At 49.0% G+C, this 24205-nt stretch overlaps 1 protein-coding gene across 3 annotated transcripts in view; it reads right to left on the bottom strand.

The window, feature by feature from the left end:
• Positions 1–2153: 2153 nt before the first annotated feature.
• Positions 2154–24205, bottom strand: part of LOC115333603 (BTB/POZ domain-containing protein KCTD12-like) — a 42127-nt gene continuing 20075 nt past the window's right edge. For 2 of the 3 annotated variants that reach the window (XM_029996747.2, XM_029996746.1), the window contains 3 exons: positions 20274–20330; positions 13290–13412; positions 2154–3041 (listed from right to left, as the gene is read on the bottom strand). In XM_029996747.2, the coding sequence (XP_029852607.1) occupies positions 2533–3041; positions 13290–13412; positions 20274–20330 (689 nt within the window). In that variant the 3' untranslated portion in view covers positions 2154–2532. The remainder of the gene's footprint in view (positions 3042–13289; positions 13413–20273; positions 20331–24205) is intronic. The other variant, XM_041118963.1, reaches the window with a different exon arrangement.

Here is a 24205-nt window from a genome sequence, read left to right on the forward strand (position 1 = left end):
CGTCCCATCTCACTCCGTGCAGTAAGGAGAAAACTCACAGGTCGGTACCCAGTCACCCCTTGCAAGCCTGGAGGTCCCAAAATGCTTTTAAAACCCAATTCCCCTGAAAGGCAAATCCCACCTCAGGGCTGAGGACACAGCCTTTCCCTCCCAGCGGTCCAAGCAGTGCTGGTGGTTCTTCATCGCTCTTTACTGGTCAAGGCTGCTGTTGGGCAGCTTGACAAACCGCTCCGCAACTCCTCTCCAAAAGTCATTTGTGTTGGCTGGCACCCAGCTTAAGAGCAGTTCATTTATCTTTTGTGTGCATGCAGAACTGGCTGGCTGTAACGATGGGCACATTCTTTTGGTCCTTAGCATTCTCGATCAGAGCAGTGACCCGCAGGCACGATGGGTGCCGGTGCCGTCAAAGTAGCTCCAGGAGGGATGCAGAAGGACCTCCAGGGGCTTCCAGGAACAAGCCTCCTCTTCCTTCCCAAAAGCCAGTCTGCCCCTCCCACCAAGGAATCAGTTTTAGGGCAGAGTTGGCACTTCTTGTAGCTGGAGGCTGATCAAAGCATGTGGGAGAGGCTGGCTGGAGCTGTGATCCCCAAGGCTTAAGTCTTGGGGAAAATAGGCTGAGATGGGGCTGCCTTCAATTGCCAGATCAGCTCCAGGGACATCTGGCAGCTGGTTTTAGCACCAGCAACGTCTTCTGCAGCTCTTTCTACTGAAGTGACTCCAGTGCAGCCGTGGATGGGCTCCAGATCTGATGGCTCAGCCCCCTCCCGTGACGCTTTTGGTCTCATAAGCTCTGTCTCTGTCTGTCTCCTGGGAATTGAAGGTCCTGTGCAGGGGGTGATGTGGTTTCCCCCCCCCTTTATGGAGCCTTTTGCTGGCTGCCAGCTCTGCCCCAGCGTTATCTCATGCTGCTCCAGCTCTCCACATTCTTGTAAACACTTTCCTAGCCTGGCTGCATATAAAAGGAAGAAGAATGCAGATCCGGTCTCCCCATCCGCTCCCCGAGGGGCCAAGCAATTCCTTGCTCCTGGCAGAGCCTCACCACAGCAAACACTTGGCAGGTTCCTCATTTCATTCAATCTGAAAAAAGATTATTTGCCATCTGAGGAGCTGCTTGGACATCACAGTCAGAGAGCAAGGTGGTTTCTCTGCCACATGCAGGGGTTTCCCTGAATCATCCCAGGAGCCACGGCCAGGATTTAGGGGTGAGGAAAGTTGCTGTCAGTAGAGCAATGGACTTCTCTGACCTGCTGGGGGACAAGGCAGGTGCTGGGGGTGGTGGGATGAAGGATGGGGGGGGCTGTCTCATGGAGCTCCCATGGCTGACAGAGAACAGACTGACGAGCGCAGTCACAGCTTGGCTCAGCCAACGTCTGTACTCTGCTATTCACCTTCCTTGCTCCTCCCAGGACCTTGAAAACCACTATTTCTGGTTGCTGGGACCAAAACTGCCATTGACTATCACAGCCCCAACTAGGTCTTCTCCATTATCCAGCTGTGCATGCCCCAGCTGGCCCATCCAGCACCTCTACCATGAAGTTATCCATGAAACTCCTCAGAAATCTCTGGGACCGCTTGCATCCTGACCCATTGTCCTTCCAGCAGGTATCAGGGAGGTTGAAGTCTCCCATGAGAGCAGAGTTTGTCACTCAGAGGCTTCCTCAAGTTATTTAAAGGCTTTGTGCCCTTCCTCACCCTGATGGGGTGGTCTGTAACATGCCCCCACCCCAACGTCACTGTCCCACCCGCTCCTCTGATCCTGGCCCACCGGCGCACACCCAGAAGGTCGCCCATCCTGTGGAGGAGCTCCGTGGTCATCGGGATGGGTGCTGGCTGGCTCGGCCACGGCTTCCTAGGGCAGCACCCTCCCTCTCACCAGCTCATTTCTGGCTGGAGGCCCAAAGGCAAGGTTGGGCAGTGTTCAAGTGTTTGTGTAAGAAAAGGAAAAGATCTGCAAAACATCATGACGTCTCATGAAAAGAAGGTTTTGCTGAATGCAGTTGCAAACATTACAGATGGAGAAGTTTTGGCAAGAACATAGGGCAGTCAGATGTACAACTTCCATTAATTTCAGGAAAACTGAATGTCTAAACCACTTGTACAGTTTTGAACAGCTAAGTTCAAACATCTGTACCAAAGAGATGAGGAGACTGGAATTACTTTTTGACACCAACTACATTTTATTATTTGAAATGCCAGGAAAATTCATTCTCATAAATGTGGGAACTTCTGCTGGATGGTAGCTCTGGCCCTGAACATTCGCTCTGGACCTCCTTCCTTTTTCTACGCCCCTCCACCTCTGCTTATGCCGCTTAGGATATCGCGCATCCCTCCCGATGGCCACGGTAAGGAGCACGCTGTTGTGGGTACAGGCTTGTAACCCTTTTGACTGCTGGACGGGCTTAACGAGCAACCTACACTCCTCATTTTGGGAGCGTGGACAGCCTCTGCCACCCACTCCCCAGGGGACATCGGTGGAGACACTCAACATACCAGAAGACATCCTCCCCCTGGGGTGGGGGACGAGGTCTCCTCTCACAGCTGGTATTTCTTCAGTAGCTCGCTCTGCCACTGCCGCTTCTTGTTGGGAAAGGCGACGGGGATCTTGATCTTACGGAAGTCCTCGATGCACTTCCCCAGCTCGGACTCCAGCGCCCGCCTCTCCTCGCTCACCGCCGCCGCCGCCGCCGCCGCGGGGCTGACCTCCACCCCGTTCTCCTTCACCGCTGCGTGGTCGCTGCTTCGCCTCTGCCCCGTCTGCTTCGCCTCCTCCAGCTTCTTCAGGGACTTGGAGAAGTCCAGGGTGTTGGGGCGGGCTGGGCACTCCTCTGGGGCTTCTGGCCACGGCAAGGAGTCGGTGGGACTGGGATCCCTTGCCTCTGACTGGGGGTCTCTGCCCGGGAGGGTCTCATCCGTGGCCGGAGCGGGGCTGGGCTCGTCATGGGTGCTCGTGCCGGAGGTTGCAAAGTCATCCCCGCCGCCGGGTGTAGCTGGGTCCTGCCTTGTCTCGTGGCTTCGGTTTGGCTCCTGTGGGTCACCGTGGGCTGGGGAAGGAAAGCGGAGAGCCGCGTGAGGAGCGGGAGCTTGCACAGCCCCTGGTGTCGGGCTGCATCTCGAGCAAAGCTGGGCTGCAGCCACGCTGGGGCTGTGGGTAGCTCGGCTTCGCTGGGCATGGGGCACCCATGGGTGCCCAGCTGGGCAAGCAAAGCCGAGCCACCACACTGGTGAGCCCTTCCCCAAGCCTTGGGTTGGCTGAGCCCTGGGGCCAGCCCCGGGTGGGCTTGGGTGGTCCTGGGAAGGTTATGGGGCTTCCCGTGGTCTGTGGTTTGGTCTGCAGTGGGGCTGAGGGATGCTGAGTGCAGGAACAGTCCGAACCAGAAACCTAAGACGCAAGGAGGTCTGAAGGGGAAGAAGAAATCACACAGCCTCCCGCAGACCTCGGGCAGGGCTCGCACACGCTTTTGTTTGTTAACAAGAGTGGAAAACAAGCAGTGACTCTGCATGGGAAATAGCCACTCTGTTTCAATTACCAGCTGCCAGGGAAAAAATCGGCTGGGGAGAAAAGTTAACGGAAACTGCTAAGAAAGCATTCAGCAGAGGGTGTCCCTGCTCCCATGCTCGGTGGGCGTACGAGAGAGTCGGTGGTGGGACAGCAGAGGTGTCCTCAGGTGGCTGAGGGCTCTCAGCTCATGATGGGTTCAGGTCTGTGCCTGCCTAGGGCCAGACCCTGCTCCGCAGCTGGCAGAGGCATTCTCACAATTTGGCTGTTTTAGCAGAGATTTGGTTAGAAAGTAGGTTTTTGGTTTTTTTTTTTTTTTTTTTTTTTTCCCCTTAAAGTTCCTGTTTTTCTGAATATATTTGGCAGAAACATGGGCCTTCCTGCTTTTTGAAAGCATTGGGATGGGGCATGGGGGGGGCGTGTTTCTTGTCATTGTTTTCCTTTGCATGGCTCTTTTTTTGGTCGGATCAGACACACCGAGACTTTCTTCCCCTCACAATAACAAGATGTGTTTTTCTGAGCAGTGGTATCAACCTGGCAGTGGTTTTCATTGCTTCCTTCCAACGCACTTAAAAAAACCCTGCTGTTGCACAGTTTTAACCTGACTAGTGCCTCTCGTTTGTTGCTCTTGAGGTTTTCACTCGTAGCACCCTGTCTGCCTTTCGGTTTCCAACCCTCCACCTATACCCTCCTATGTACAGCTGGGGCTATACGTTTACCCTTGCGTTACAAATGCTTTGGCCGTCACAGGAAAAGTGTATTGTGAAAATGCTGTTATGTGGGGGTTTATAGAAAGCAACTGCCACTGGGGCGTGAATTATCCTCACCCTTTTCCCCTCCTCACGTTGTAGTTTTCCATGTAGGATTTTATACGAGGGAGCACGCCGGGGTCAGCAGATACCATTAGCAGCTAATATTTAGGCATTTGATAAGCATTAGCCAGTAATGCACCTGCCCAAAGATGAACACCAATTAGTGCTGCAACATCTGCCCTGACCAGATGTGTTCCGATCTTTGCTATTAACACATGAAAGTAATCAAGAGGGAGTTTGAGTCCTGATCAAAAGTATAGATCGACTATAGGAAAAGCAGCACAGTCTGGGAGAGGCCATCGTGGTGAGATGCGCCTTGCTTCTCCAGGGGGAGTTTTCCCTGTCCCTTTTCTCTCTTGGTTTGTTCTTCTCCTTTCCTTAGCCCTTAAGGCACTTTTCACTATCAGAGCTGATGGACACCCTCAGCGGTGGCTCCATGAGCAGGTCTCCGTGCGGGAGGTCTGCACGGCGGAGCTGACGCAGGGAGGACCCCAGGGCAGCTGAGGTTGGCTTCAGAGTGGACCCACCAAACTCCCATGGAAAGCCACTGCCCTGTTTCTCAAAACCGAAAAGGTCTGAAAACAAAGCAAAGACTTTTCTCTAAAATGTCTAAATTCCTGACCTGCTGGGATTTTTTTTAAAGTACATCTGCTAGCAGAGATATGAAGCAGGGTATAAAGTATTTTTATTTTAAATTCCTCATCCTACACTTTGCTCCCCCATGGAAGCAGAAAATGTCAAGGTGGATTTTCTTTTTCCTTAAAAACTTTTTGTAAGGATAGAGTTCTTTCCCCCCCCCCCCTCTTCCTTCCTCTTCTGTTTTTATTTGGCATTTGCTTGAGCAGCTCCAGCACTGAAATTACTAGAGGTGGAAAGCAGAAATGTCATCCATCACTGAGCAGAAACCTTGAAGGCTGGATTTGCTTTGGCAAAACTCTCCAGGAAGTTACAAGGATGTATCTTTGCCCCAAATTCTTTGAGTGATGGAATAAAGTCTCTAATGCTTTAATCATCTTATCTGCAAGCCTCACGACTGCATTTGTGAAATGAGGAGCTGAGGCATGGGGAACATAAGCTGATGCACCCAGATTCGTGCAAGGAGCCTATGGCTTAGCTGGAGACTGAATTGAAATCTCTTCAGTTCTTCTCTAGCATCTTAGCTTCTAGATTATCCAATGACTGTAGCTGGCTTGGTATAGCATTTTTTTTCTAAACCTTTCAACACATTTTACATCACATTATTGCCATTTGAGGCACAGAGAAGTGAAATAACTTGTTAAGTTAACCAAGTCTCCTGAGTACGGCTCGTGCACACTCTCCATACCAGACCATACTGATTTCCTTTGCATGGTCTGGCAAGGCTGTCTGCCAGGCTACAAACCTGCAACCTGCACACTCTTGCAATCTCTGCTCTTGCTATGTTCCCATTGTACCTGGGTGTCCTGGTTTCGTCTGGGATATTGTTAATTTTCTTCATAGTAGCTGGTACAGTGCTGTATTTTGGATTTAGTATGAGACTAATGTTGATAACACACTGATGTTTTAGTTGTTGCTAAGTAGTGCTTATCCTAAGTTAACGATTTTTCAGTTTCCCATGCTCTGCAAGCAAGCAGATGCAGAAGAAGCTGGGAGGGAGCATGGCCAGGACAGCTGACCCGAACTACCCAAAGGGATATTCCATACCATAGGATGTCATGCTCAGTATATAAACTGGGGGGGAGTTGGCCGGGAGGGGTGGATCGCTGCTCGGGAACTAACTGGGCATCGGTCAGTGGGTGGTGAGCAATCGCATTGTGCATCACTTGTCTTTTCTTGGGTTTTACTTCTCTCTCTTTTTTTTTTTTTTTGTTATATTTCTATTCATTACTATTATAATTTATTATTATTATTATTATTATAATTATTATTATTATTATATTTTATTTTACTTTAGTTATTAAACTGCTCTTATCTCAACCCACAAGTTTTACTTTTTTTTTCGATTCTCTTCCCCACCCCACTGCGGGGTGGAGGAGCAAGCGAGCGGCTGCGTGGTGCTTAGCTGCCGGCTGGGGTTAAACCACGACACCGGGTCTGCCTGAGACGGATGGTGGCCTGCCGAGCTTGGGGAGAGCAGCACAACGGTGTAGACGCACACTGACAAATCGCTTGTTAGAGTATAGGTTCGCTAAGGCATTACTTCTTTGCTTTGAAACTGCAGAGAAGGTGATCTTCAGGCCATTCCTGTGCCTCTCCAGTGCACAGTCCCCCGTGTCAGTGCACAGCTTGGTCCAAATATTTTGCAGGTACCAGCAGTGTAATTCTGCTAATTTTGGTAAGATGAGGTAGTTTAGGCCATCTCTAGGTAGCCAAGGGACTTTGTATAAAGGAGCTAGTGAGTCTTAATGACTTGTCTTTGGAAATATTAATTAATTGCCCATAACAATTTACATACCTTTGTTCTAGCTCATTCACCAAGGGCATGTTATCTCAGCCTGTTCTGGCTGGTTCTCAGACTAACATCTGTAGAAATGATCTTGCACTTATTGAGAAACGCAGACCTTCAGCAGGTTTTTATTTTCTCCCCATACGGTACTGAAACACGCGATTCCTCCTGGCCAAGCATCACAGCCCACGAGTTCACGTGCACGGGCACATGTATTTCCAAACAGCAAAGGACTGGAGGGGAGCCAGAAGCAACGTGGATTTTGCAGAAGTTTTCTCAGGAAAGTCAGCTCCACATTGGAATTTGCGGGGTCCTACAACAAGCAGATGTCAAGGGGTGGGTGTTCATCTTGGCCACTCTTCTACACTGGCCACCAGTAGATATCTGATGACTGGTAGAAAATACTTAGGTCTAGGGATCTGTGCTTAACCCTGTCTATGAGACCAGAGTCTTTCTGACCCCAGTTAAAAGGCTGGGGTGTGCTGTTAGGATGAACGTATGTTTTCTTTCTGTGTGCTAATGATTTAAAGAGTGTGGGGATCACTTTGGTTGAAGTCTGACCTGGATCAAACCTGATGCTGAATACCCTGGACTCTGAGGCAGTCTAGGTCTTCCAGGGTATTTCCTTGCTGTTGATCTTCTCTGCAGCTTTGGACAAGTAACTTCATTTTTCCTCAGGCTATGCTTCCCTCACATTTGTGTGTTTTGTCTACAGCAGCGAAAGCCTCTGTGGGGCCTGGCGATATGTGGGTATAGCTCCTAAGACCATCTGAGGACAACTCACAGCGTTTCCGAGTGCACCTCACAGCTGCTGAGCTGGGAAAAGAGATCTGTTATGTAGACTGATTTTCTCATCGTTTTTTAATTTTCTTCAACTTTGCCTCCTATGTGATGCTTTTGTCTGCTTTAGAGCATCAATTAAAGTGCAGAAGTGACACTTCCGACGCAGCCCCATGGTGCTGATAGAAGTCCTGCTGAGCGCAATTAAGAGGTTCCTGCACGCAGTGAGCTCGTGCTTTGCAGGGGGAAGCACACGCTGTCCCAACCCCTTGTTGCTTTTCTGCACAGCATTTTATTTTTCCAGAGTGCTTGATGGGAAGACGAACTCGCTGTGTGCCAGGAGCCCAGGGCCCAGGCTCGCACCGCCGGGTTTGCTCCTCTGTGTCAGTGCTCTCAGCTGAAGGGGGCTGACGTGAGGACCTGACATGCACGGAGGAGGAGCGGTTCGTTCCTGGGGTGCTTCCCCAGCCAAACGGGGGATCTTCAGCTCAGACCGCGTTGGCCTCAAAGATCGCTTTTCCTTTCCCACCATTTGCTGCAGAGACTCAAATTTCCCCCAGACAGAAAAGGAGATTCTTATCTTCTTTTTTTTTGTCCATTCTCTGAGCCCATACCAGGCAGCTAAGCAGAGAGTTGGGCATCAGAGGGAAAGCCCCACCATGGGTAGAAGCAGAGCTTTGTGCATTTCAGACTGTTTCTATTCCATGGCTTTATTTCAACAGCTCTTTTCCTTCCAGTTTTTAAATTAAAAAACAGCAACAACACATCACTTGGGGTGAAACAGGAATGTCTCTGTTCCTTTACGAGCTTATTAAACTCCTTTCCAGCCTCTTAAACTTAGACTATTGTGGCACAAAGATGGGTAGAAGTTTCAAAACAAGAGTTGGAAGAGCATGTTTCATTTGTGTATGTGTGTGTGCCTGGAGAAGTGGGGCAGGGACCTAAACAGTTCACTTCAACCAAAGTTTTGCTTGCCCTAAAAGTGCGTTCAGAAAACAGATTTACTCTTTGTACAAAATGTGTCTCATTAACTCTTACCTGAGAGCCTGACAGTGATGGGGAGCTTAGACTGTGTCCAGAAAGCAGGTGGTGATGGAAACAATTGCAGATTTTATTGGCAAGAGCAACTTCCCCTGGGAAGTGCCAGCCTGTGTCTGCCTTGAGTTAACTGATGGCCAGTGGTGGCCAGTACAGGCTGGATGTTCACCAGGATGCACAGGGTATGTCCGCAAATTGCCCATGCTCGATGCAAAGCACATGCTTCTGTGCAACCTCCGAGACCCCATCAATCTCAGGTCTTGCCTCTGCCTGAATTGTTTAATGAAAAGTCAAGTTGAGCCCGAAAACTGGTGTCTGCTCTCCTGGTTGGCTCTAATCTCCCTTATTTTATCAAAGAAGGACACGACTCAGCATAAATAAATATCTTTGACCCTATCTGCCTGCAGCAGTAGTCTCTGCGTTCCCAAGAGCCTCAGTTACACCGGTTGTGCCAGCGAAGGTTGTTGCTAAATCTGCAGCATTGGTGACTGTTGTGAATGGATTAACTGCTATGGCAACCCCGGCAGGACCTGGGGGTGCCAGGACCAGGACAGACAAACAGCCTTTGGTTTTAAACTTCCCTGTTAAAACCCAAGGTCCTTTGTATGCCCTGTGGAGCAATATATATATATATTTATCAGCACAGGCGCTGCTTTTACTTTGCATATTCTAAAAATGTCTGTTTAATGGCGTTAATCCAGCTGGCGGATAGCACCGGGAGCTTCACATGCGGTCATGCCAATGTACTTTGCTCTCAGGCTGGTACCCAGACCCTGCCACGCAGCTCTGGTAATGCCCGTTAGCGCTGAGCTGGCTCTCCAGGGAGGCCTGGATCCCTTGGCAGAAGGTACCAAGCTCAGCAGAAAGCACTGGCTAGGCTGGTTATCTGTGATGTGCAGGTGCAGAGAGTGGCTTGAGCCCAAAACTCATTGCATGGGTGGCAGAAAACCTAGCTTGACTCTCCCTTGCTGCTATTTCTATAATCAATTCCTGCTGTTGCAACAGCTCAGCAAAAGCCAGAAAAAAAATTCTAAACAGCAGGGTGCACCTCTTGAAAGACCCAACCTTGCAGCCTTAAAAAAAAAAAAAAAAAAAAAATCCAGATTTTTCTGTCATTCAGGTTGTCATTTGCTGTCAGGAGGAGGCAAGGTGCGTTCAGGAATTGGGGATTTCAGGTTTGTTTCTGAGGGCTGACTGGAAGGAAGGTCCAGCTCTCAAAGGTGGAGGAAAGCTGGTCGGTGGTATCTGCTGGTGTTGGTACCATGTGTGCCACGGGTGCTCAATGCCCAGCAGCAGCCCTTGGTGGGCAGTAGCTCTGTTCCCCCATTCCTCCCAAGCCCTCTGTGATAAACACATTAAGAAGAACTCGGGAAGTGTATAAATGGTGGAGGTGGGGTCACAAACATCACCCTTTTCACCTCCTGTGAGCAGGAAGGTCACAACTTTGCCTGTTATAAAGATGTTTAGCTTGCAGGTTTATGGTATGTGTAGAGGCAATGGGGTTGCGGGAAACAAAATACCCTAGAGACTGTTCATCTAAATAATGTAAGTATTTGCTGAGTGCTTGTGAATATATACACACACTGCAGGAATGGGGGCAATGTGGAAATGCCTCCATCCTGCAAACGAGTGCATGGGAGAAATGCAGCAGCCCAGGAGTGTGTGCTCTGCGGGAGCATGCATATGAATGCTGTGTAATTCGGACCTTTTTTGCATTTAAATCAGCGTGTCGGTCACGACTGGCAGATGGATATCTCACTCAAGCCACCTTTTGTTATACATGACTTCTGTCAGTACCCAGGCTCTATTTGGAGACGGAACAAATACTGCAAAGGGTGTGTTTCTGCAGTTAATTCAGGGCCAAGCCCCTGCCGTGATCTAAATCAGTGCTCACCACTCTCTAAACCCCTCCGTGAACGCTGACACGATATCCATCAGCAGGCTAATTGCTGTTCTGAGTTCATCCCATGATGGTTTTAATCTCTAACTTCCTCCTCATTTCCTCTTCTCCCCAGAGCTGGCAGGAGCTGACATCGCACAAGCCAGGCGAGCTGTACCAGGACTGGAAAATGCCTGCTGAGGGAGGGGAGAAGTGTGCCTGTGTGGGGCCTGGGGCTGTGACTGTGTGCTCTTTGACTGCCTTAATCATACAGCTTATTGCTGCAATTCAAATCCATCCTTGTGAAATTGTTTATGTTGCCCAAACATAGCTTTTTTGTTGTTGTTTTGGAAGGGTACGAGCTCTGCTGTCTGTTTTAGACTACGTTTCCTGCTCAGTGTGGATCTGTGCCATCCAAATATTCTTTCCCCCTTATTCATAAGCGGTGGTTATTCACCCAAGTGATAATGTCACTGGTTAATTTAGCATCTGCGCTAATCTGCTTCAGTTCTGGCCCTCCTGGGGAAGGTGGGAGAAGAAGCAGCAAATCCTCCCCCTCCAAGGGTCTCCCAACTCTCGCTGGGATGTCCCAGGTCCTTGCAAAGTCCTTTCTGAGGATTAGCATGTGCATGCAATCTGCTGGAGGAGTTGCTTTGGAGGAACTGTGAGATGCCTCCTAAAGTACGGCCAGCTGAGGGGTGGTGAATATGTACATGACGGACAGCAGCTTTATTGGACCAAGACTTTGCATGATTGCTTCATTTGGTCGTGCTTTTTGAGTGCAATGACTCTAGCTTTATGGCAGGGATGGGAATTGTAACTAACACATTTTGTTTTGGCTAAGCAGAATGGATTCAGACACGAGAGGTCAAATTCCGGTGACGGTGCAGAGCCAGGCCCTCAGCTGTTGTAAGCTGCTGCAACTGAAGCCAACGGAGCCATGCTGATTTACATCAGCAAAACATCTGGCCCAGGGTAGATGCTTCAATCCCACTTGAAGCAAAAGCAGCTTTCAGTAGGCGCTTCTTGTCAAGCCGATCAATTTGGGTAAGACCTGCCTCTTTCTTGGCAGGAATTAATCGTCAATACCGTGTATGGCAAACCCTTGTCAAGAGGACCTGCTCTGCCAAGACGAGCAGCTCCTGGTCAGCCTGAGCTGCGTCCCCAGCTTGGAGGCCACAGGGCACAACAGCAGCTGGGGAGCAGCCACCCCCGTGCTGAGCCCTTCAAGCTAGAAGAGGCCAGGAGGTTTTTCCAAGGGCATGGACTAGTCTTGGGAATGTCTACCTGGAGCAAACTGTCACTAAACCCCAAATGGATGTCGCAGTGTGAGTTACCACATCAGTTATTACCACTCCTCTTGGTGCTGTTAAAGAATTGCCAGGTTTCTTTCAAAGTTGAAATATTTCTTAACCTTGCTTTAACAAGATAAAAAGATGCTTCAGCGTATACTTAAAAGAAGGGTCAATTTGGTCCTGACGGTCACTGGCAGACTTTGAGGGGTTGTACTCAGGCCACCCATTTCTGTCCAGGATGAATTTGTCCCCAGCCACAGAAGGTCATCATTGGACATATCCCTGAGGTGGGATGACAGCATTCTGCCTGCATCCACAGCTTTGAAAAGATTATAGAGGAAAATGAAAATCATGTGCAAATGAAAAAACACAGAAATTGTTTGGCATTGATATTTGGGGGATAAAAGGGATTCTTGCACTCTCCTAGTCATTTGCTGTAACATCATGAAAAGACATTAAGTCTTACATGGTCAGAAGCCCCAGAAATGAATGCCTACCAGTCGAGTTTCTGCTTCACTGGGTTCCCTCTAACTGAGCAAATGAAAGACAGGTGAATCCAGCAAAGCAGCAGGTCCCCACACTGGGATTTGCATCTTCATGTCTCTCGCTGAGAACTTTCACAAACAGGTATTTTTCCTTTCTTCAGAGTCAGGAAACAGCAGAGGTTGTCTTGCAGTTTCTCAGGAGGAGGTCAAGGGTGCTCACGTGTGAACGGGAGATGAGCGATCATTTGCCATCCTGTTTTTGGAAAGGGCTGAATACTTGCAACCCAGGAGATGTGATTCAGCCTTTTTATCTGCTCTCTGCCATGGCATGTGAGGTGGGAAACTGATTTCTGGAAGCAGCTCAGCATGGGAAATTTGTTGAGCGTGGGACACCCTACAGTGTCCCGGTGTTGACTTATTTAAATATACAGCAAGTACGCAACAGTACAGGTACGTCTGGGGAGAGGGGTGACATGGAGGGCCCACCTTGCCCAGGATTGATGCTCGTGAGTGGAGGCCCCGCACTGCCTGGACCAGAAGATGTCCTGCCACCCTCCAGTGATAAAGCTGAGCATCAGGGTCATGGGGGCTAAACCAGAGCACCCCAGGCTGCACAGCGGGGTGAGAGCAGGCTGTGAAGAAACCCATGAAGCCTGCATACACGAAGCCTCAAGCCCACATCGCATCTTCCCAGCTGAGGGAAAGACGCTTTATTAGCAGTGCAGACCCAGTCACAGTTCCTCCAGAAGAGACAGCCCTTACCGTGCCGTCTGCCCCTCACCAGCCGGTTCTCCAGTCTGGGGTGTCCTCCCTGAACTGAGTGCAAGCCAACGTGCCTTTGACTCCAAACCTGAGCCCAGCTTGGCATTGGCATAACTGGAATCAGGAGCAAATCGGGCTACTTGGGGTGAAGGAATGGGATACAGCAGGAAGAGGGAGAGACCGTGACATGGGGCTGGCAGGAACACCATCCCTATCGAGTGCCTGTTGCTAAGTGCAGGTCCATCAAAACAACCAGTGCATCCCTCTGCATGATGTGACTGCAGGCACTTGGGACAGAAAACTGGCATGTTTCTCACCTGGAAGTGCTTCTGCTGTGTCTGTCTTGAGATCCAGGATGGGCTCAGAAGAAGACATGTGTTTTTTTGGGCTGTGCTCCGTTTCTGAAGGCTGGGGAATAGGCAGGCTAAGCCAGGAGCTACCTAAAAACAAAATCAAGACCCAAAGAAGAAAATCTTAGAAGGCAAGTGATGTGCAAGAAGGGGCCAGGGTGGTGTGTGGTAGCCACACTCCACATCTGGTTGTCCCCAGAGTCTAAAGCACCTCCTGGAGCACCACGCTGGGTGCCCGGGGTGGGGAGTGATCTGGAGAGCATCTGTTGTGATCCTCCCCAGTGCCTCCCAGACCCCTTCTGAGGGTGATATTTCAGTTTTGGGCAGTGCCTGTAACCACCTCCCACAGCCTCCCACCATGTATTGCTTTTCTTCCTCCTTCTTTGAAGCTCTTCTTCTGCCTCTTTCCTAAACCTTTATATCACTGGCTTTCAAGATATTGCTTCATTTACACTGAATTTGCAAACAGTGAGGAAATACCAAAGTGTTTATCCTAAACTAAGATTAGTGCTCCAGCTCTTCCATCTTTGTCTTTCCTGACATTTCTATGCAGACACTTAAATTTGCCATATAGTACAGATATAGCTTTGGACCTAACTGTAGTTCCTGCCCCATACAAGGGATTTTCCTCTCCAGGACCGAGCCTTAGAGCTGGATCATCCCGTTGGCATGCAGTGCGGTAAATCCAGGCTGCTTCATTTCCACTTGCTCTGCCCACAACAGTGGCTGCTGCCTCTGTAGGACATGATTGTGTAGGGCAGATCTGCTAGAAATCCCCCTCCAAATCATTTGGGATTGGCATCTCGGGGCTGTTCACGTGTCCAGAGGCTGCTGTGTGCACTGTGGGTGTGAGGTCAGAGTGGGACATACATATGTTCTTACATACGCAGCCCAGCGCATGGTCCACCACACGCTCTCATCCTCGTAGGTCCCCTTTTTACTCTACAAACACACATAGCATGCTGGAAAAATAGGTTGGGTCTGGCAGAAAAAGTGTCAAGGGTGCTAGCATCTGTTCTTGCCTGCATCCCACATCCTGCAGCTGCACCGGCCAGAGGCCTTGTAAGCACCTTCGTGTCCCTGTTTTCTCCCCCAGCTCCCACGCATCCACATGCAGCGTGCTGACACTGTATGGCACACAGACACGCTCTTGCTCTGATTTAAATATTTCAGTGCTAAATACCCCACTGAAGCATTCGTACGCTGCTGTATATCCAGCACAGGGCACAACACAGCCCTGACCCAGCCAGGTCCCCTAGGTACAGCCACGGTGTCCACCGATCCCCACCAATGCTCTTCCTAACTCCATTTTCACACGCTTTAAGCTGCTGCTCATCTTCAGGGCAGATATCGCCGCTCTCCAAAACCCCCAAGCTAAGAATCACTGTCAAACAGCTGATAACCAGATTTAGACTGGAACGTAGGCATTCCACTCATCTGAGATGGCAACTTCATGTGCCATGCTGGGAACAAAGCCTGACCTCTCCCTTTCCAAAACCTGGACCACGGCTTGACCCGCTGACACGGCAGCTAAATGGAACTTTCTCAGTGGACAGCCGCTGAGTCTGCCGTGCAGGTAGAACCCTTCATGCACAAAGCCTTCCACGAGCCGCCCTGCAGGGCAGCCCTCTCTGCTCTTGCAGAGGGAGAAGAAGCGTTTGGCCAAGGTCACCCTGACTTGGCGTGCAACCAAAACGTGCTCCACCTTGCCGCGGGAAGGAAGGGGTGGAAGCGGGTGCCTCCGCCTCTGAAAGACCGACAGCTGAGCAGCTTTCTATGGCTTGTGGTTGCCAGAAGCCAGGGGCCTGCCTTGCAGACCACCTGGCCATGCTTGACCTCTGTGGTCCAGCACTCGTGGGCCAGAAGAAGATGCTGCATCCAGGAGAGGGCAGCAGAATCCCAGCATGCTCCATGCCTATTGCCACCGTCATTAACTGTGGTTTCTGGGAGTCAATGCCTGACTCTTTCCTAAGCTGTAAACATGGCCTTCTACTTCCCATAACAATAATCTTCACCCAGAGACTCTGGCAAAGTCTTTGTGGTTACTGTCTGTCAGCGCATCTATAAAGGTTTCTAATTAATGTCCCAGAGTAGCTATTTTTGCACCCAGTTAAGCGGAAGGTCTGTTTGCAGTTCCCAACTGAGATCCGGAGGAGGAAGTCTGAGCCAAATTCAATGCCACAGAGCCCTTGCAAACCCTTTTGGGAGCTGCGTGGGATGAACAGGGCAGAACTCGGCCACCCAGCAGTCATGGTGAGTGATCTCCTTTGCTGGCAGACCCGTCCCCTCTCTCCTGCAGTTACAGATGCCCTCGATGGCGAGGCACAGGGAACAGCAGCCATCACCTCCGTATGGGACAGGGGAACGTGGTTTTGAATTGAGGTCCTGGCATACAAGTGGAGGAGGAAAGAGTTTTTGATGGAGTAAGAACTGTAACGCATGTCATGCAGCAGATGAGAGTGGCTGTGCAAGCCAGTGCTTATTAAAGATTTAAAAGGCAAGCCGTCAGCACTCCTGCTAAAGATGGGCTTTTCCTCTTATAGCTCTATCCCTCTCTAATACTAATAGGATTGGAAGGAGGAGGAGAAACGGCGGCGTGCCGACCAGCTGAGGGTGAGTTTTTTTCCCTTGCAGATGCTTTGCACACCTTGGGCGATCTTTCTAGCAGTTTGCTCATCTTCCAGCACTCCTCCTTGCTTCTCTGGGATTTTGGCTTAATCCTTCAGGCTCTGCAAGGGGAGGTGGTGCAGCCTGGGAGCAGAGGCACAGAGGAGAAACCGCTCTCTGCCCGCTGCCGCTCCTCCTGACACCTCCGCCAAGGGAAAACCAACCACCCCCCCGCCTCCCCTGCGAGCTGGCAGAGGGGTCTGTGCTCCGCTCCGCATCCTCTGCCGGAAGAACTGCATTAAACTCCATTTTGTTTAAAATTACAGCTGGGCAATGGCTGGAGTTTCCATTTTTGCAAGGACTTTTTGGGATTGGAAGCCTGGATTTGGACCAGGCTGGAACAAACACAAAGAGTTTCATCCTTCTCTGCAAAGGAAGATATTAAAATCAAAATCCATGCCAGCATCACTTCTTGAGCTATTAAACTTTCTTTTTTAGTGATGTATCTTATAAAAAAATTACAAAAGGCATTTTGACATGATGTAAACTGCTCGAACATGTGATTTCCTTCTAAACTTGAGCAAACTAGACCAATTTCAGGATATAATTAAGGCTGAATCTGTGGCAATAGAGGCCTGTTTCATCCCAGTTTTTCTTTCCAGTTCTACTTAATACTTCACTCTCTCATTCTCCCCTTTGGTTAAATTAATTAAATTTGTGAATCACTCAGACCAATTGATGTTGAAGGACATAATATAGTTTTGCTTAATTGCCTGGAGCCAAAGGTGAGGTAGCAAACTTCATGTCTTCTTCACAAGTAGGGTTGGGGTTTTTTTCGCAAGGAGTCATCAGGGAGGATGATGGCAAACCCTCCACCCCATGTCCCTGGAATCAGCCTCCGTGTCCTTCAGGGGATTCCTCTGCTCTCTGCACCCTCCTTCTGACTTGCAGGATTTCTCCCATTTTCATGCTCACTCTGTACACTGCGCAAACCTGGAGCTGCCACAGCTGCCCAGCAAGAGCTACTGAGAGCTCCCGTGCTATCAGCCGAGCAGGGTGAAATTCCCTGCTGCGTTGGCCTGGATGAGGAATTGCTGCCAAGAGATCTGCCCAATTTGCAGCATCCAGGATTTCACCTACTGGCGCAGGGGGAGAACAACATGCCCATAATGCCTATGGTCACATAGGGATGCAGAAGCAGAGTCAGGACTGAATTCAGATCTCATGATAGAAAAAAACCCCAACCTCATAATGACACCATAGAACACAGTGTCTTGGGTGTTTTTGTGCTGCAGAGCGCTCCAGGCATATGAGGGATTGCATGTGTTCATAGCAATGACTTCAACACCATTAGCTCATCTTGCTCTTTAATCAGTGCCATATGTGCAATGTATAGGCAGGCTGTATATCACATCCAGTTTATGGTTTGATTGGAAGTGATGGCCTTGAAACCATAAAATGGTAGTTAAAGTCATCGTAATTCTTTTCCTCTCTTTTGCCTCCTAAACTCAAGACGTTGCAATTGGCTGGCACTCTTGGTCTTAGTCCTGGGGTAAATCCTTCTTTGGTGATGGGCAAGGCAAGACAGGAGAGGATAGGAAAGGAGAGGTGAAGGGATGGGATGGGATGGGGAGGAAAGCCAGAAAATGAACTCTCCGTTGAAGTCAGCCAGAACATGGTTTGAGGAAATCCAGATCCTGGCTTGTCCATCTGGCAGGACTGAATCATGAGGAGACAGTTATTAAAGAAATACAGATTTTTGTTGGTCACCTGCCAATCTCTTTCCACAAGGATGCAAAGGACTCTAGCAAATAAAACAGAAGCCCCCCCCCCGGTTTCACTGACACTATGTGAGGAGTGAGGCCACCAGAGCAGCATCACCTGTGGCTGCTGGTGCCAAAAGCCTTGGGTCTGTCCATCCCACAGTGAGAGGGTCAGTGTTTCCCCCACCTGACAAGCAGGGAAACGGAGGTCAGGAGGCACCAAGACCTGTCCAGGGTTGAGAGGGACCCCCCTCTCCTGAGCTAAAACTTTTTTTTGTTTGTTTGTTTTCCTTCATCAAAGCACAGCTTCAGTCATAATACCTGAAAAGTCCATTTGAGCAATGAGGAGATGGCAGAAAGGACAGCGTTGACTTGCCTCAACATTTCCACCTATCCAAGCTCCCAGTTATCTCTAGGGAAAACTGTTCAGCTTGTCTGACCTTGCCATTTTCTGCTAAAACTCAGACATACTTTGCCCTTTTGTATGGAAGACAGCTCCCCACCCAAGTGCTTCTTGTTCTTTGGGCTCACCAGTTTACAAAAACCCAACTAATTCCTGCCCACAACCCCAGTGTGCAAAGTGGAAGGTTCCTTCAAGAGCATCAAGGCAGCACTTGTATGGGAGTCAATGAGGAAAGGTGGGGAAGGCATTCCCCGGGTCACAATTTCCAGGAGGACTGTACATATGAATGTGCTGTTCCCAGTGATTGCTCCTTGGCAGTGTCTGCTGCACACAAATGGCTCCAGCTGTCTGTCTTTTCACCGGAATCTGCTTTTCTCTGAATTTTCCAGGAGTCACTTTCAGAAAGCAGCCCCATCGGTGGCTTCCAAGTGGATGTAACTGCACTCGCTTCCTATCTAGGTATTTCTGCCAAGCAGAAAATCCACAAACTAATGGCCTTGTGGGGAGATCCCAGGCAGGGTTGGGAGATTGCTCAGTTTGCTGGCCAAGCTGGGAATGTCAGAGGCAGGAAGGCAAAAGGGAAAGGTGGGAATCATTGCAACTCTTAATATATTGGGGAAAGAGCAAACTGGAACCCTTTCTTCATGCCAAAACAAATTTTTTGCTCAACACCAAAAGAAAGAGTTGCATTTTGCATTTGGTTAAGAAAAGCAAAGGGCTTAAATTCCCCAAAGCAAGGCGGCTGCCCAGGAAGGGCACTGCCTGTCCATACAGAGCAGGGGTTGTCCGTACAGGTAGCATGGACCCACATTTCCTTCATCCAAGCAGAGTCTTAGCTTCTGGGTGAGAAGAAAGGGGGAGATGGCCTCTCCTCTTTCTCCTCCTTCCAGAAATTCTTGTCCTATTTTGCAGAAACTTTCACCAGTTTGACCCAGATCCGTGAGTTCTTTGGGGTCAGACAACACAGCAACGTGCCCTGGTGTGCTCTGTGTGTTGGTGCTCCTGGAAAATCTCTTCCTCTTGGAGACCCACACCAGACTTTAGGGCTTTCCCTTCTCTTCTGGTGTCAGTTTTGGGAGCTAAGGTCTGCCAAAATCACTACAGCTGCATCAATTACATGAGCTGAAGTCTGTCTGAATACATAGAGATGCACCAGCTAGATCCTTGGGTCCAGCAGAGCACCCCATCCTTATGCCAGGGGACCAGCCTATATGTGCAAACAAATACTCCTTCTCCAGCCAGAGTAGACAGCAGAAGCATCATTATCTCTTTCCACTAGTGAGCCATAGAACGATGAAGCAATTTGCAGGGAACTAAACCCACCTCACTGCAAAAAAGAGACAAAGCCTACAGCCTGCAAAGTCTTCCTCCCACTTCACCTTTCTCCCCATCTTTGCACCTTTTCCTACTCAAAGAGAGTTTAAGGCCAAGATATCACTCATTGGAAAATCTGCCAGAGCCTAATACAGCCCTTGGAAGCCTCCCATCCATGATACAGCTGCAGTTTTCCCCTTTCCATTTCCTTTTTGGAGCGTTAAGTCCTTTGGGCAATGACTATTTGTGGTTCTGGACTATGGCCTTTCCCAAAAGCTGAGGAATGTGCAGAATTAAATATTCTTGTGTAGCTCTGGGAGCCAAGCACAAGCTGAGCAGTGCAAGAGGGAGGCTGTGCTTTCAAATGAGATACAGCGTCATTCAAACCACCCTGTTGGCCAGCATGTCCATGTATGCAGATGCTCACTGGAACATCTTATTAAATGTCCCCGCTCAAATGTTAAAGGCTTGTACGAGAGGTGGCTGTCTCTCCTTCATGCCTCCTCTTCAGCTCTGAACCCCTTTGAAAAGAATAAAAACCAGGATTTGGGAAGACTTCGAAGTCCCCGCTGAAAGGTGTTGGCTCAGCTCCACTTCTGGTCTCAAACCCAGTTGTTTCGACAAACACAACAGCTTGGACGATATCCTACGGGTGCAGTGAAGGGGCCGAAGCCACCAAGGAGGCTCTCATGGCCAGTGAGACCAAGCACTGGGCCACCTGGGAATCACGAGGAGCACAAAGCCACTACTGAATCCCAAATCCTCTAGACACCTCCTTGCCCAGACAGACCTGAACCCCCATCTTCACCGGCACCCTCACCCACTCCCAGACTTGCCCTACGACATCCCTTGTAGTGCTTTTACCTGGAAGGCTGCAGTGCCTGGACAGCTGCCTGGAGAGTTGGCCTCGTACAACAGGACCTAGAAACAAAGGAGAAGGTCTGGGTCTGGCTCTCCGCTCCACCACGACGGCTTTCTGGTGACCTCTCTTCACGCGAGCACACCGATTTGAGAGGGATGCAAGGAAAGGAAGAGCGCTGTGGTCCATCCTGTGAAAAATTATTTCCAGGGAATTTCCCTTGGATGTGCACCATGGGCCCAGCCAGGTTTTACAGTGCATGACACATGGCCTTCTTTTGAAATGTCTCTGGTGGGTACCCTGCTGCACTCCTCCAGAGCATTTCATGCCTTTTTGAAGTAGAGCGTAAGCTGACACCCCCCCCTGCTTCATCCAGGAAAAAGTTGACCAGCTCAAACCCACCTTACTGTTTCAGTTGAAGAGATGCCCTTGCATTAGCAGAAACTGGCAATTTTTTGAAGGGAACTTTTTTTTCAAAGATGTCCTGCAGGTGCAGGGACAAGGCAATGGGCTAGTGCATCCCTTCCCCTGAGACGAGGAAGATTTTGGAGCAGACCAAGCCCCTGGGTTAGGATGTCTCCCTTGGTAGGTACTCTTGAGAGGGTCACAAGCCTCGGCATCACAACCACCATGTCTCTACTCATGCTTTTTTCACCTGGAGGAGCGAAGGAGTTGCCCTCTTGCTCCTTGGAGGCTTGGAGGATAGCCCCTGGTTTTCCTCCCTGAAAGCCTGAGCTGCAGAAAGGTATAAACAACCTGTTTTCTGCTTGCAGGGGAGGAGGGGAAGGTCTGGAAGGCAGCCCCAAATGGTTTATTAATTCATTTGGTTTCATTGCGGAAGAATAGTGGGCTGAAACAAGACATCTCTCCCTCTCTGGTTTTAGCCGGTTGCTATTGAAAAGAAATTTTCCCTAGAAACCCATTAATACAACGTGGAGAGGCAGGTTAAAATTATACTTAATCTTGAAATATTGTTTGAAAAGGGGAAATTAGAATATTTCGTTTAAAAGCTGCAGAAGGAAACATATTTTTCACTTGCCAGAAAAAGGTTTTTCAGCACTATTTCCTGTACTTTTTGATGAATTTGCAACTAGTCTTAATTAACCCCAAACCTGTGTTTTTCAGCAAATAAATGGTTCACCTGAGCATGTTTGCAAGGATCCATTTAGGAATTGTAACTGCTTCTGTACGTAGCAAGGAAATTGAAATAATAATTAAAGGCAGAATTAAAAACCGCCTGTGTGCTTCTAATACACAGGGAAAAAAAATCCGTTCGTCTTATGTTAAGTCAACAAACTAGTAGATAATGGAGAACAGTTAATACATTTTCCTGAGGGCTTTTTGATAAAGGCCATCAAAGAGGCTTTTAAGGAAACTCAATAGCCAAAAGGGGGTTGTCTAACTTCCACAGTGTATTAAAAGCTTATTAAGGCAGAGAAAAGAAGAAATGGAATCAAGAGTTCATTCTCAACATATAAATAATATAATAATAGGACATCCCCGAGAGTCCATCTTAGGATGAAAGTGTTTTATTAACGATGCAAGGGGAAAAGGGCGAACAGTCAAGTGGAAAAATTTTGCAGGGAATAGAAAATAATATCAGCTGGCTGAGGCTAGTATAAGCTGCAAGGGGACCTCGTGAAGGTGCGCTAACGAAGAGCCTGCCAGTGGGTTAAATGAAACGGCAAGCACATTTGAAAACGTCACTTGAACTTTTCATACACCTTGGTGGGTTTTAAATCAGCCTTAGTGACTCAGGAGGGAGAGAAAAAAAGATAAGACCCCAGTGTAATGATGAGCAGATGAAGAAATGCTGGCTCAGCAGTCAGAGGCGGCACAGACAGTTGACTGCATTGGGCAAGGGGATAAGAAACCACAGAAAATATAAAAAATACCTTTAGGGAATAGAGTAGTGCTCTAAGTTTATTCCTGGCCACTTCTCCTCAGGACAGACAGACAAGATTAAAGTCTGCCCAAAGATTTTCGGTAAAACTGTGAAAAGCATAAAGGGAGTTTTATGATGAAGAGGGTGAGATCAGGATAGTCAAGGCTAAAGAGGAAAGAAATAAGGAAAAAGCTGACGGGAGCACTGCCATTGTCATAAAAACACATGCTTTTTATGGAAAGCTCCCTTTAAGGAAGTCTGCCTTCCAAAATTGGTTTAGATAAGACCGAACATGATAAGAGACAGAAACCACGATGCTGCAGGGTATTGGGCATCGCCCACAAGCTGAGGTTAAGGAGAAATTCCCCCAGAGCAGGGCTAATGCAAGCCAAAGCAGGGGTTTCTTCCACCTTGGTCTGAAATCTCTGTGCCAGGCACTGTCAAAGGCAGGACGTGGAGCTGGACACGCGCCCTGCCCGCTCCTGCCTGATAAATCCTCTCCTCTGGATCTTGTTTTCTAATGTAATAGTTTGCATTTTCACTCTGCCCATGTATCATTTCTAGATGGGCCAAGGCACTTAATCTCTGTTGGTTTATTCATTATTAGAAAGCTTTTCAGTTTTCCTTTAGCATCATTCAGGTCTGATTTGATTACAGAATACGTCCAGTGCCGAGTTCATAGTTCTGAGAAAGGAGTGGTAATTAGATGACGGTCATGCAGCCTGAAGAGAGATGGGCAGGAGGAGATGCCTGGGGAAGAGAAAGGGCAGGGGATGGGTAGAAAGACTCCAGTGTCAGAATTGCTGCAAGCGGCCGAACCCTGCGGTCCAGCCGCTCCTGCCTCTGCCCATCCTCAGAGGCTGACCCTCTGCAACGTGTCTTTAGCAGGAGCAGGGTCAAGGCTGGTATGTTTTTTACCCCTGTTGTTTGTGGAAGAATTAATCAGAAAATTGCAGCCCACCAGGCTTTAAGGTTGGAACTAAATCCCTTTAAATCGGTGTCACTGAGCTCCCATCCACCGATTATTTAAATAATGGCTTGATTTTTTTTTTATTTTATTTGATTCTAGTCTTCAGAAGAAAAAAAAAGAAAAAAAGCCCTGGATTTTATTTCAGATCAGATGTAAAATGGCATGAAACATAAAACACAGCTTTGCTGGATTACATCTCCTTGCCAACTATGCACGTAGGTGAGGGCAGGCACTACCCTGCATGCAGGGAAAAGCCAGCCTGGTAAACACATGCAGTATCACCAGGAGGAAAGACAAGGGAGGAAGACAAGCCTGTCGCTATCTCTTCCCTGTTAAAACTCACATCAAGGCTGATTTCAGTCTCGTTGTGGTGGGTGAAGGGCAAAAAGATACTGCTGGCCGTAGAGTGGTACCTTCAGATGGTCTGGTTTTGGTGGCCCTACGGTGAGCCGTAGCTTCTCCTTAGAAATAAGGGTCTAGGCGGAGAAAACCACCAGTATTTTGTGAAGACTTGAAGGAGAAGGCACCTGGCTCAGAAGCGGGACTCCTCCTTCACTGCTCTTTCCCACCGCGTCCCGTGGGCAGGAAAGGCTTGGCTGGGTGGTGGGGTTGCAGAAGCTGCTGAATGGAGGGGACACCACCACTGTCACATGCAGTTCAGCGCTCACAGACCAGGCTGAGGGTCTTGGGGGCTGGAAAGCCAGGACAGTCTGGGACCCTTGAAGAGCTCATGAGCAGAGGCAACCCCACAAGCTATTGAGCTGCATGAGTTCACCGGCAGGCACTAAGAGCCTCATTTGGGTGCTTTCAGTTGCCTGCTAGAGTCCTCCACCCTCTGTTTTTTTGTATGGCAAGATGTTTGAGTTTAGGTGCTGTGCATATGCCCCCCCTCCCAGCTCATTTCCTGCAGGAAGCCAAAAGAGATGCCAGTTCAGATAGAGCTGTGGGTGGAGGTGCAGGCTAATGAGAGGACATCCTCGGCAGCAGCAGCAGAGGGGTGTGCAGGTAGGCAGTGGCAGAGAAGACGAAGAGAAGGTAATGTAAAACAGCAGAATCAGAGATAAGGCTGAGATGGAAATGAG

Source organism: Aquila chrysaetos, chromosome 21 (genome assembly GCF_900496995.4).
Source record: "Aquila chrysaetos chrysaetos chromosome 21, bAquChr1.4, whole genome shotgun sequence".
Classification (NCBI taxonomy): Eukaryota; Metazoa; Chordata; class Aves; order Accipitriformes; family Accipitridae; genus Aquila; species Aquila chrysaetos.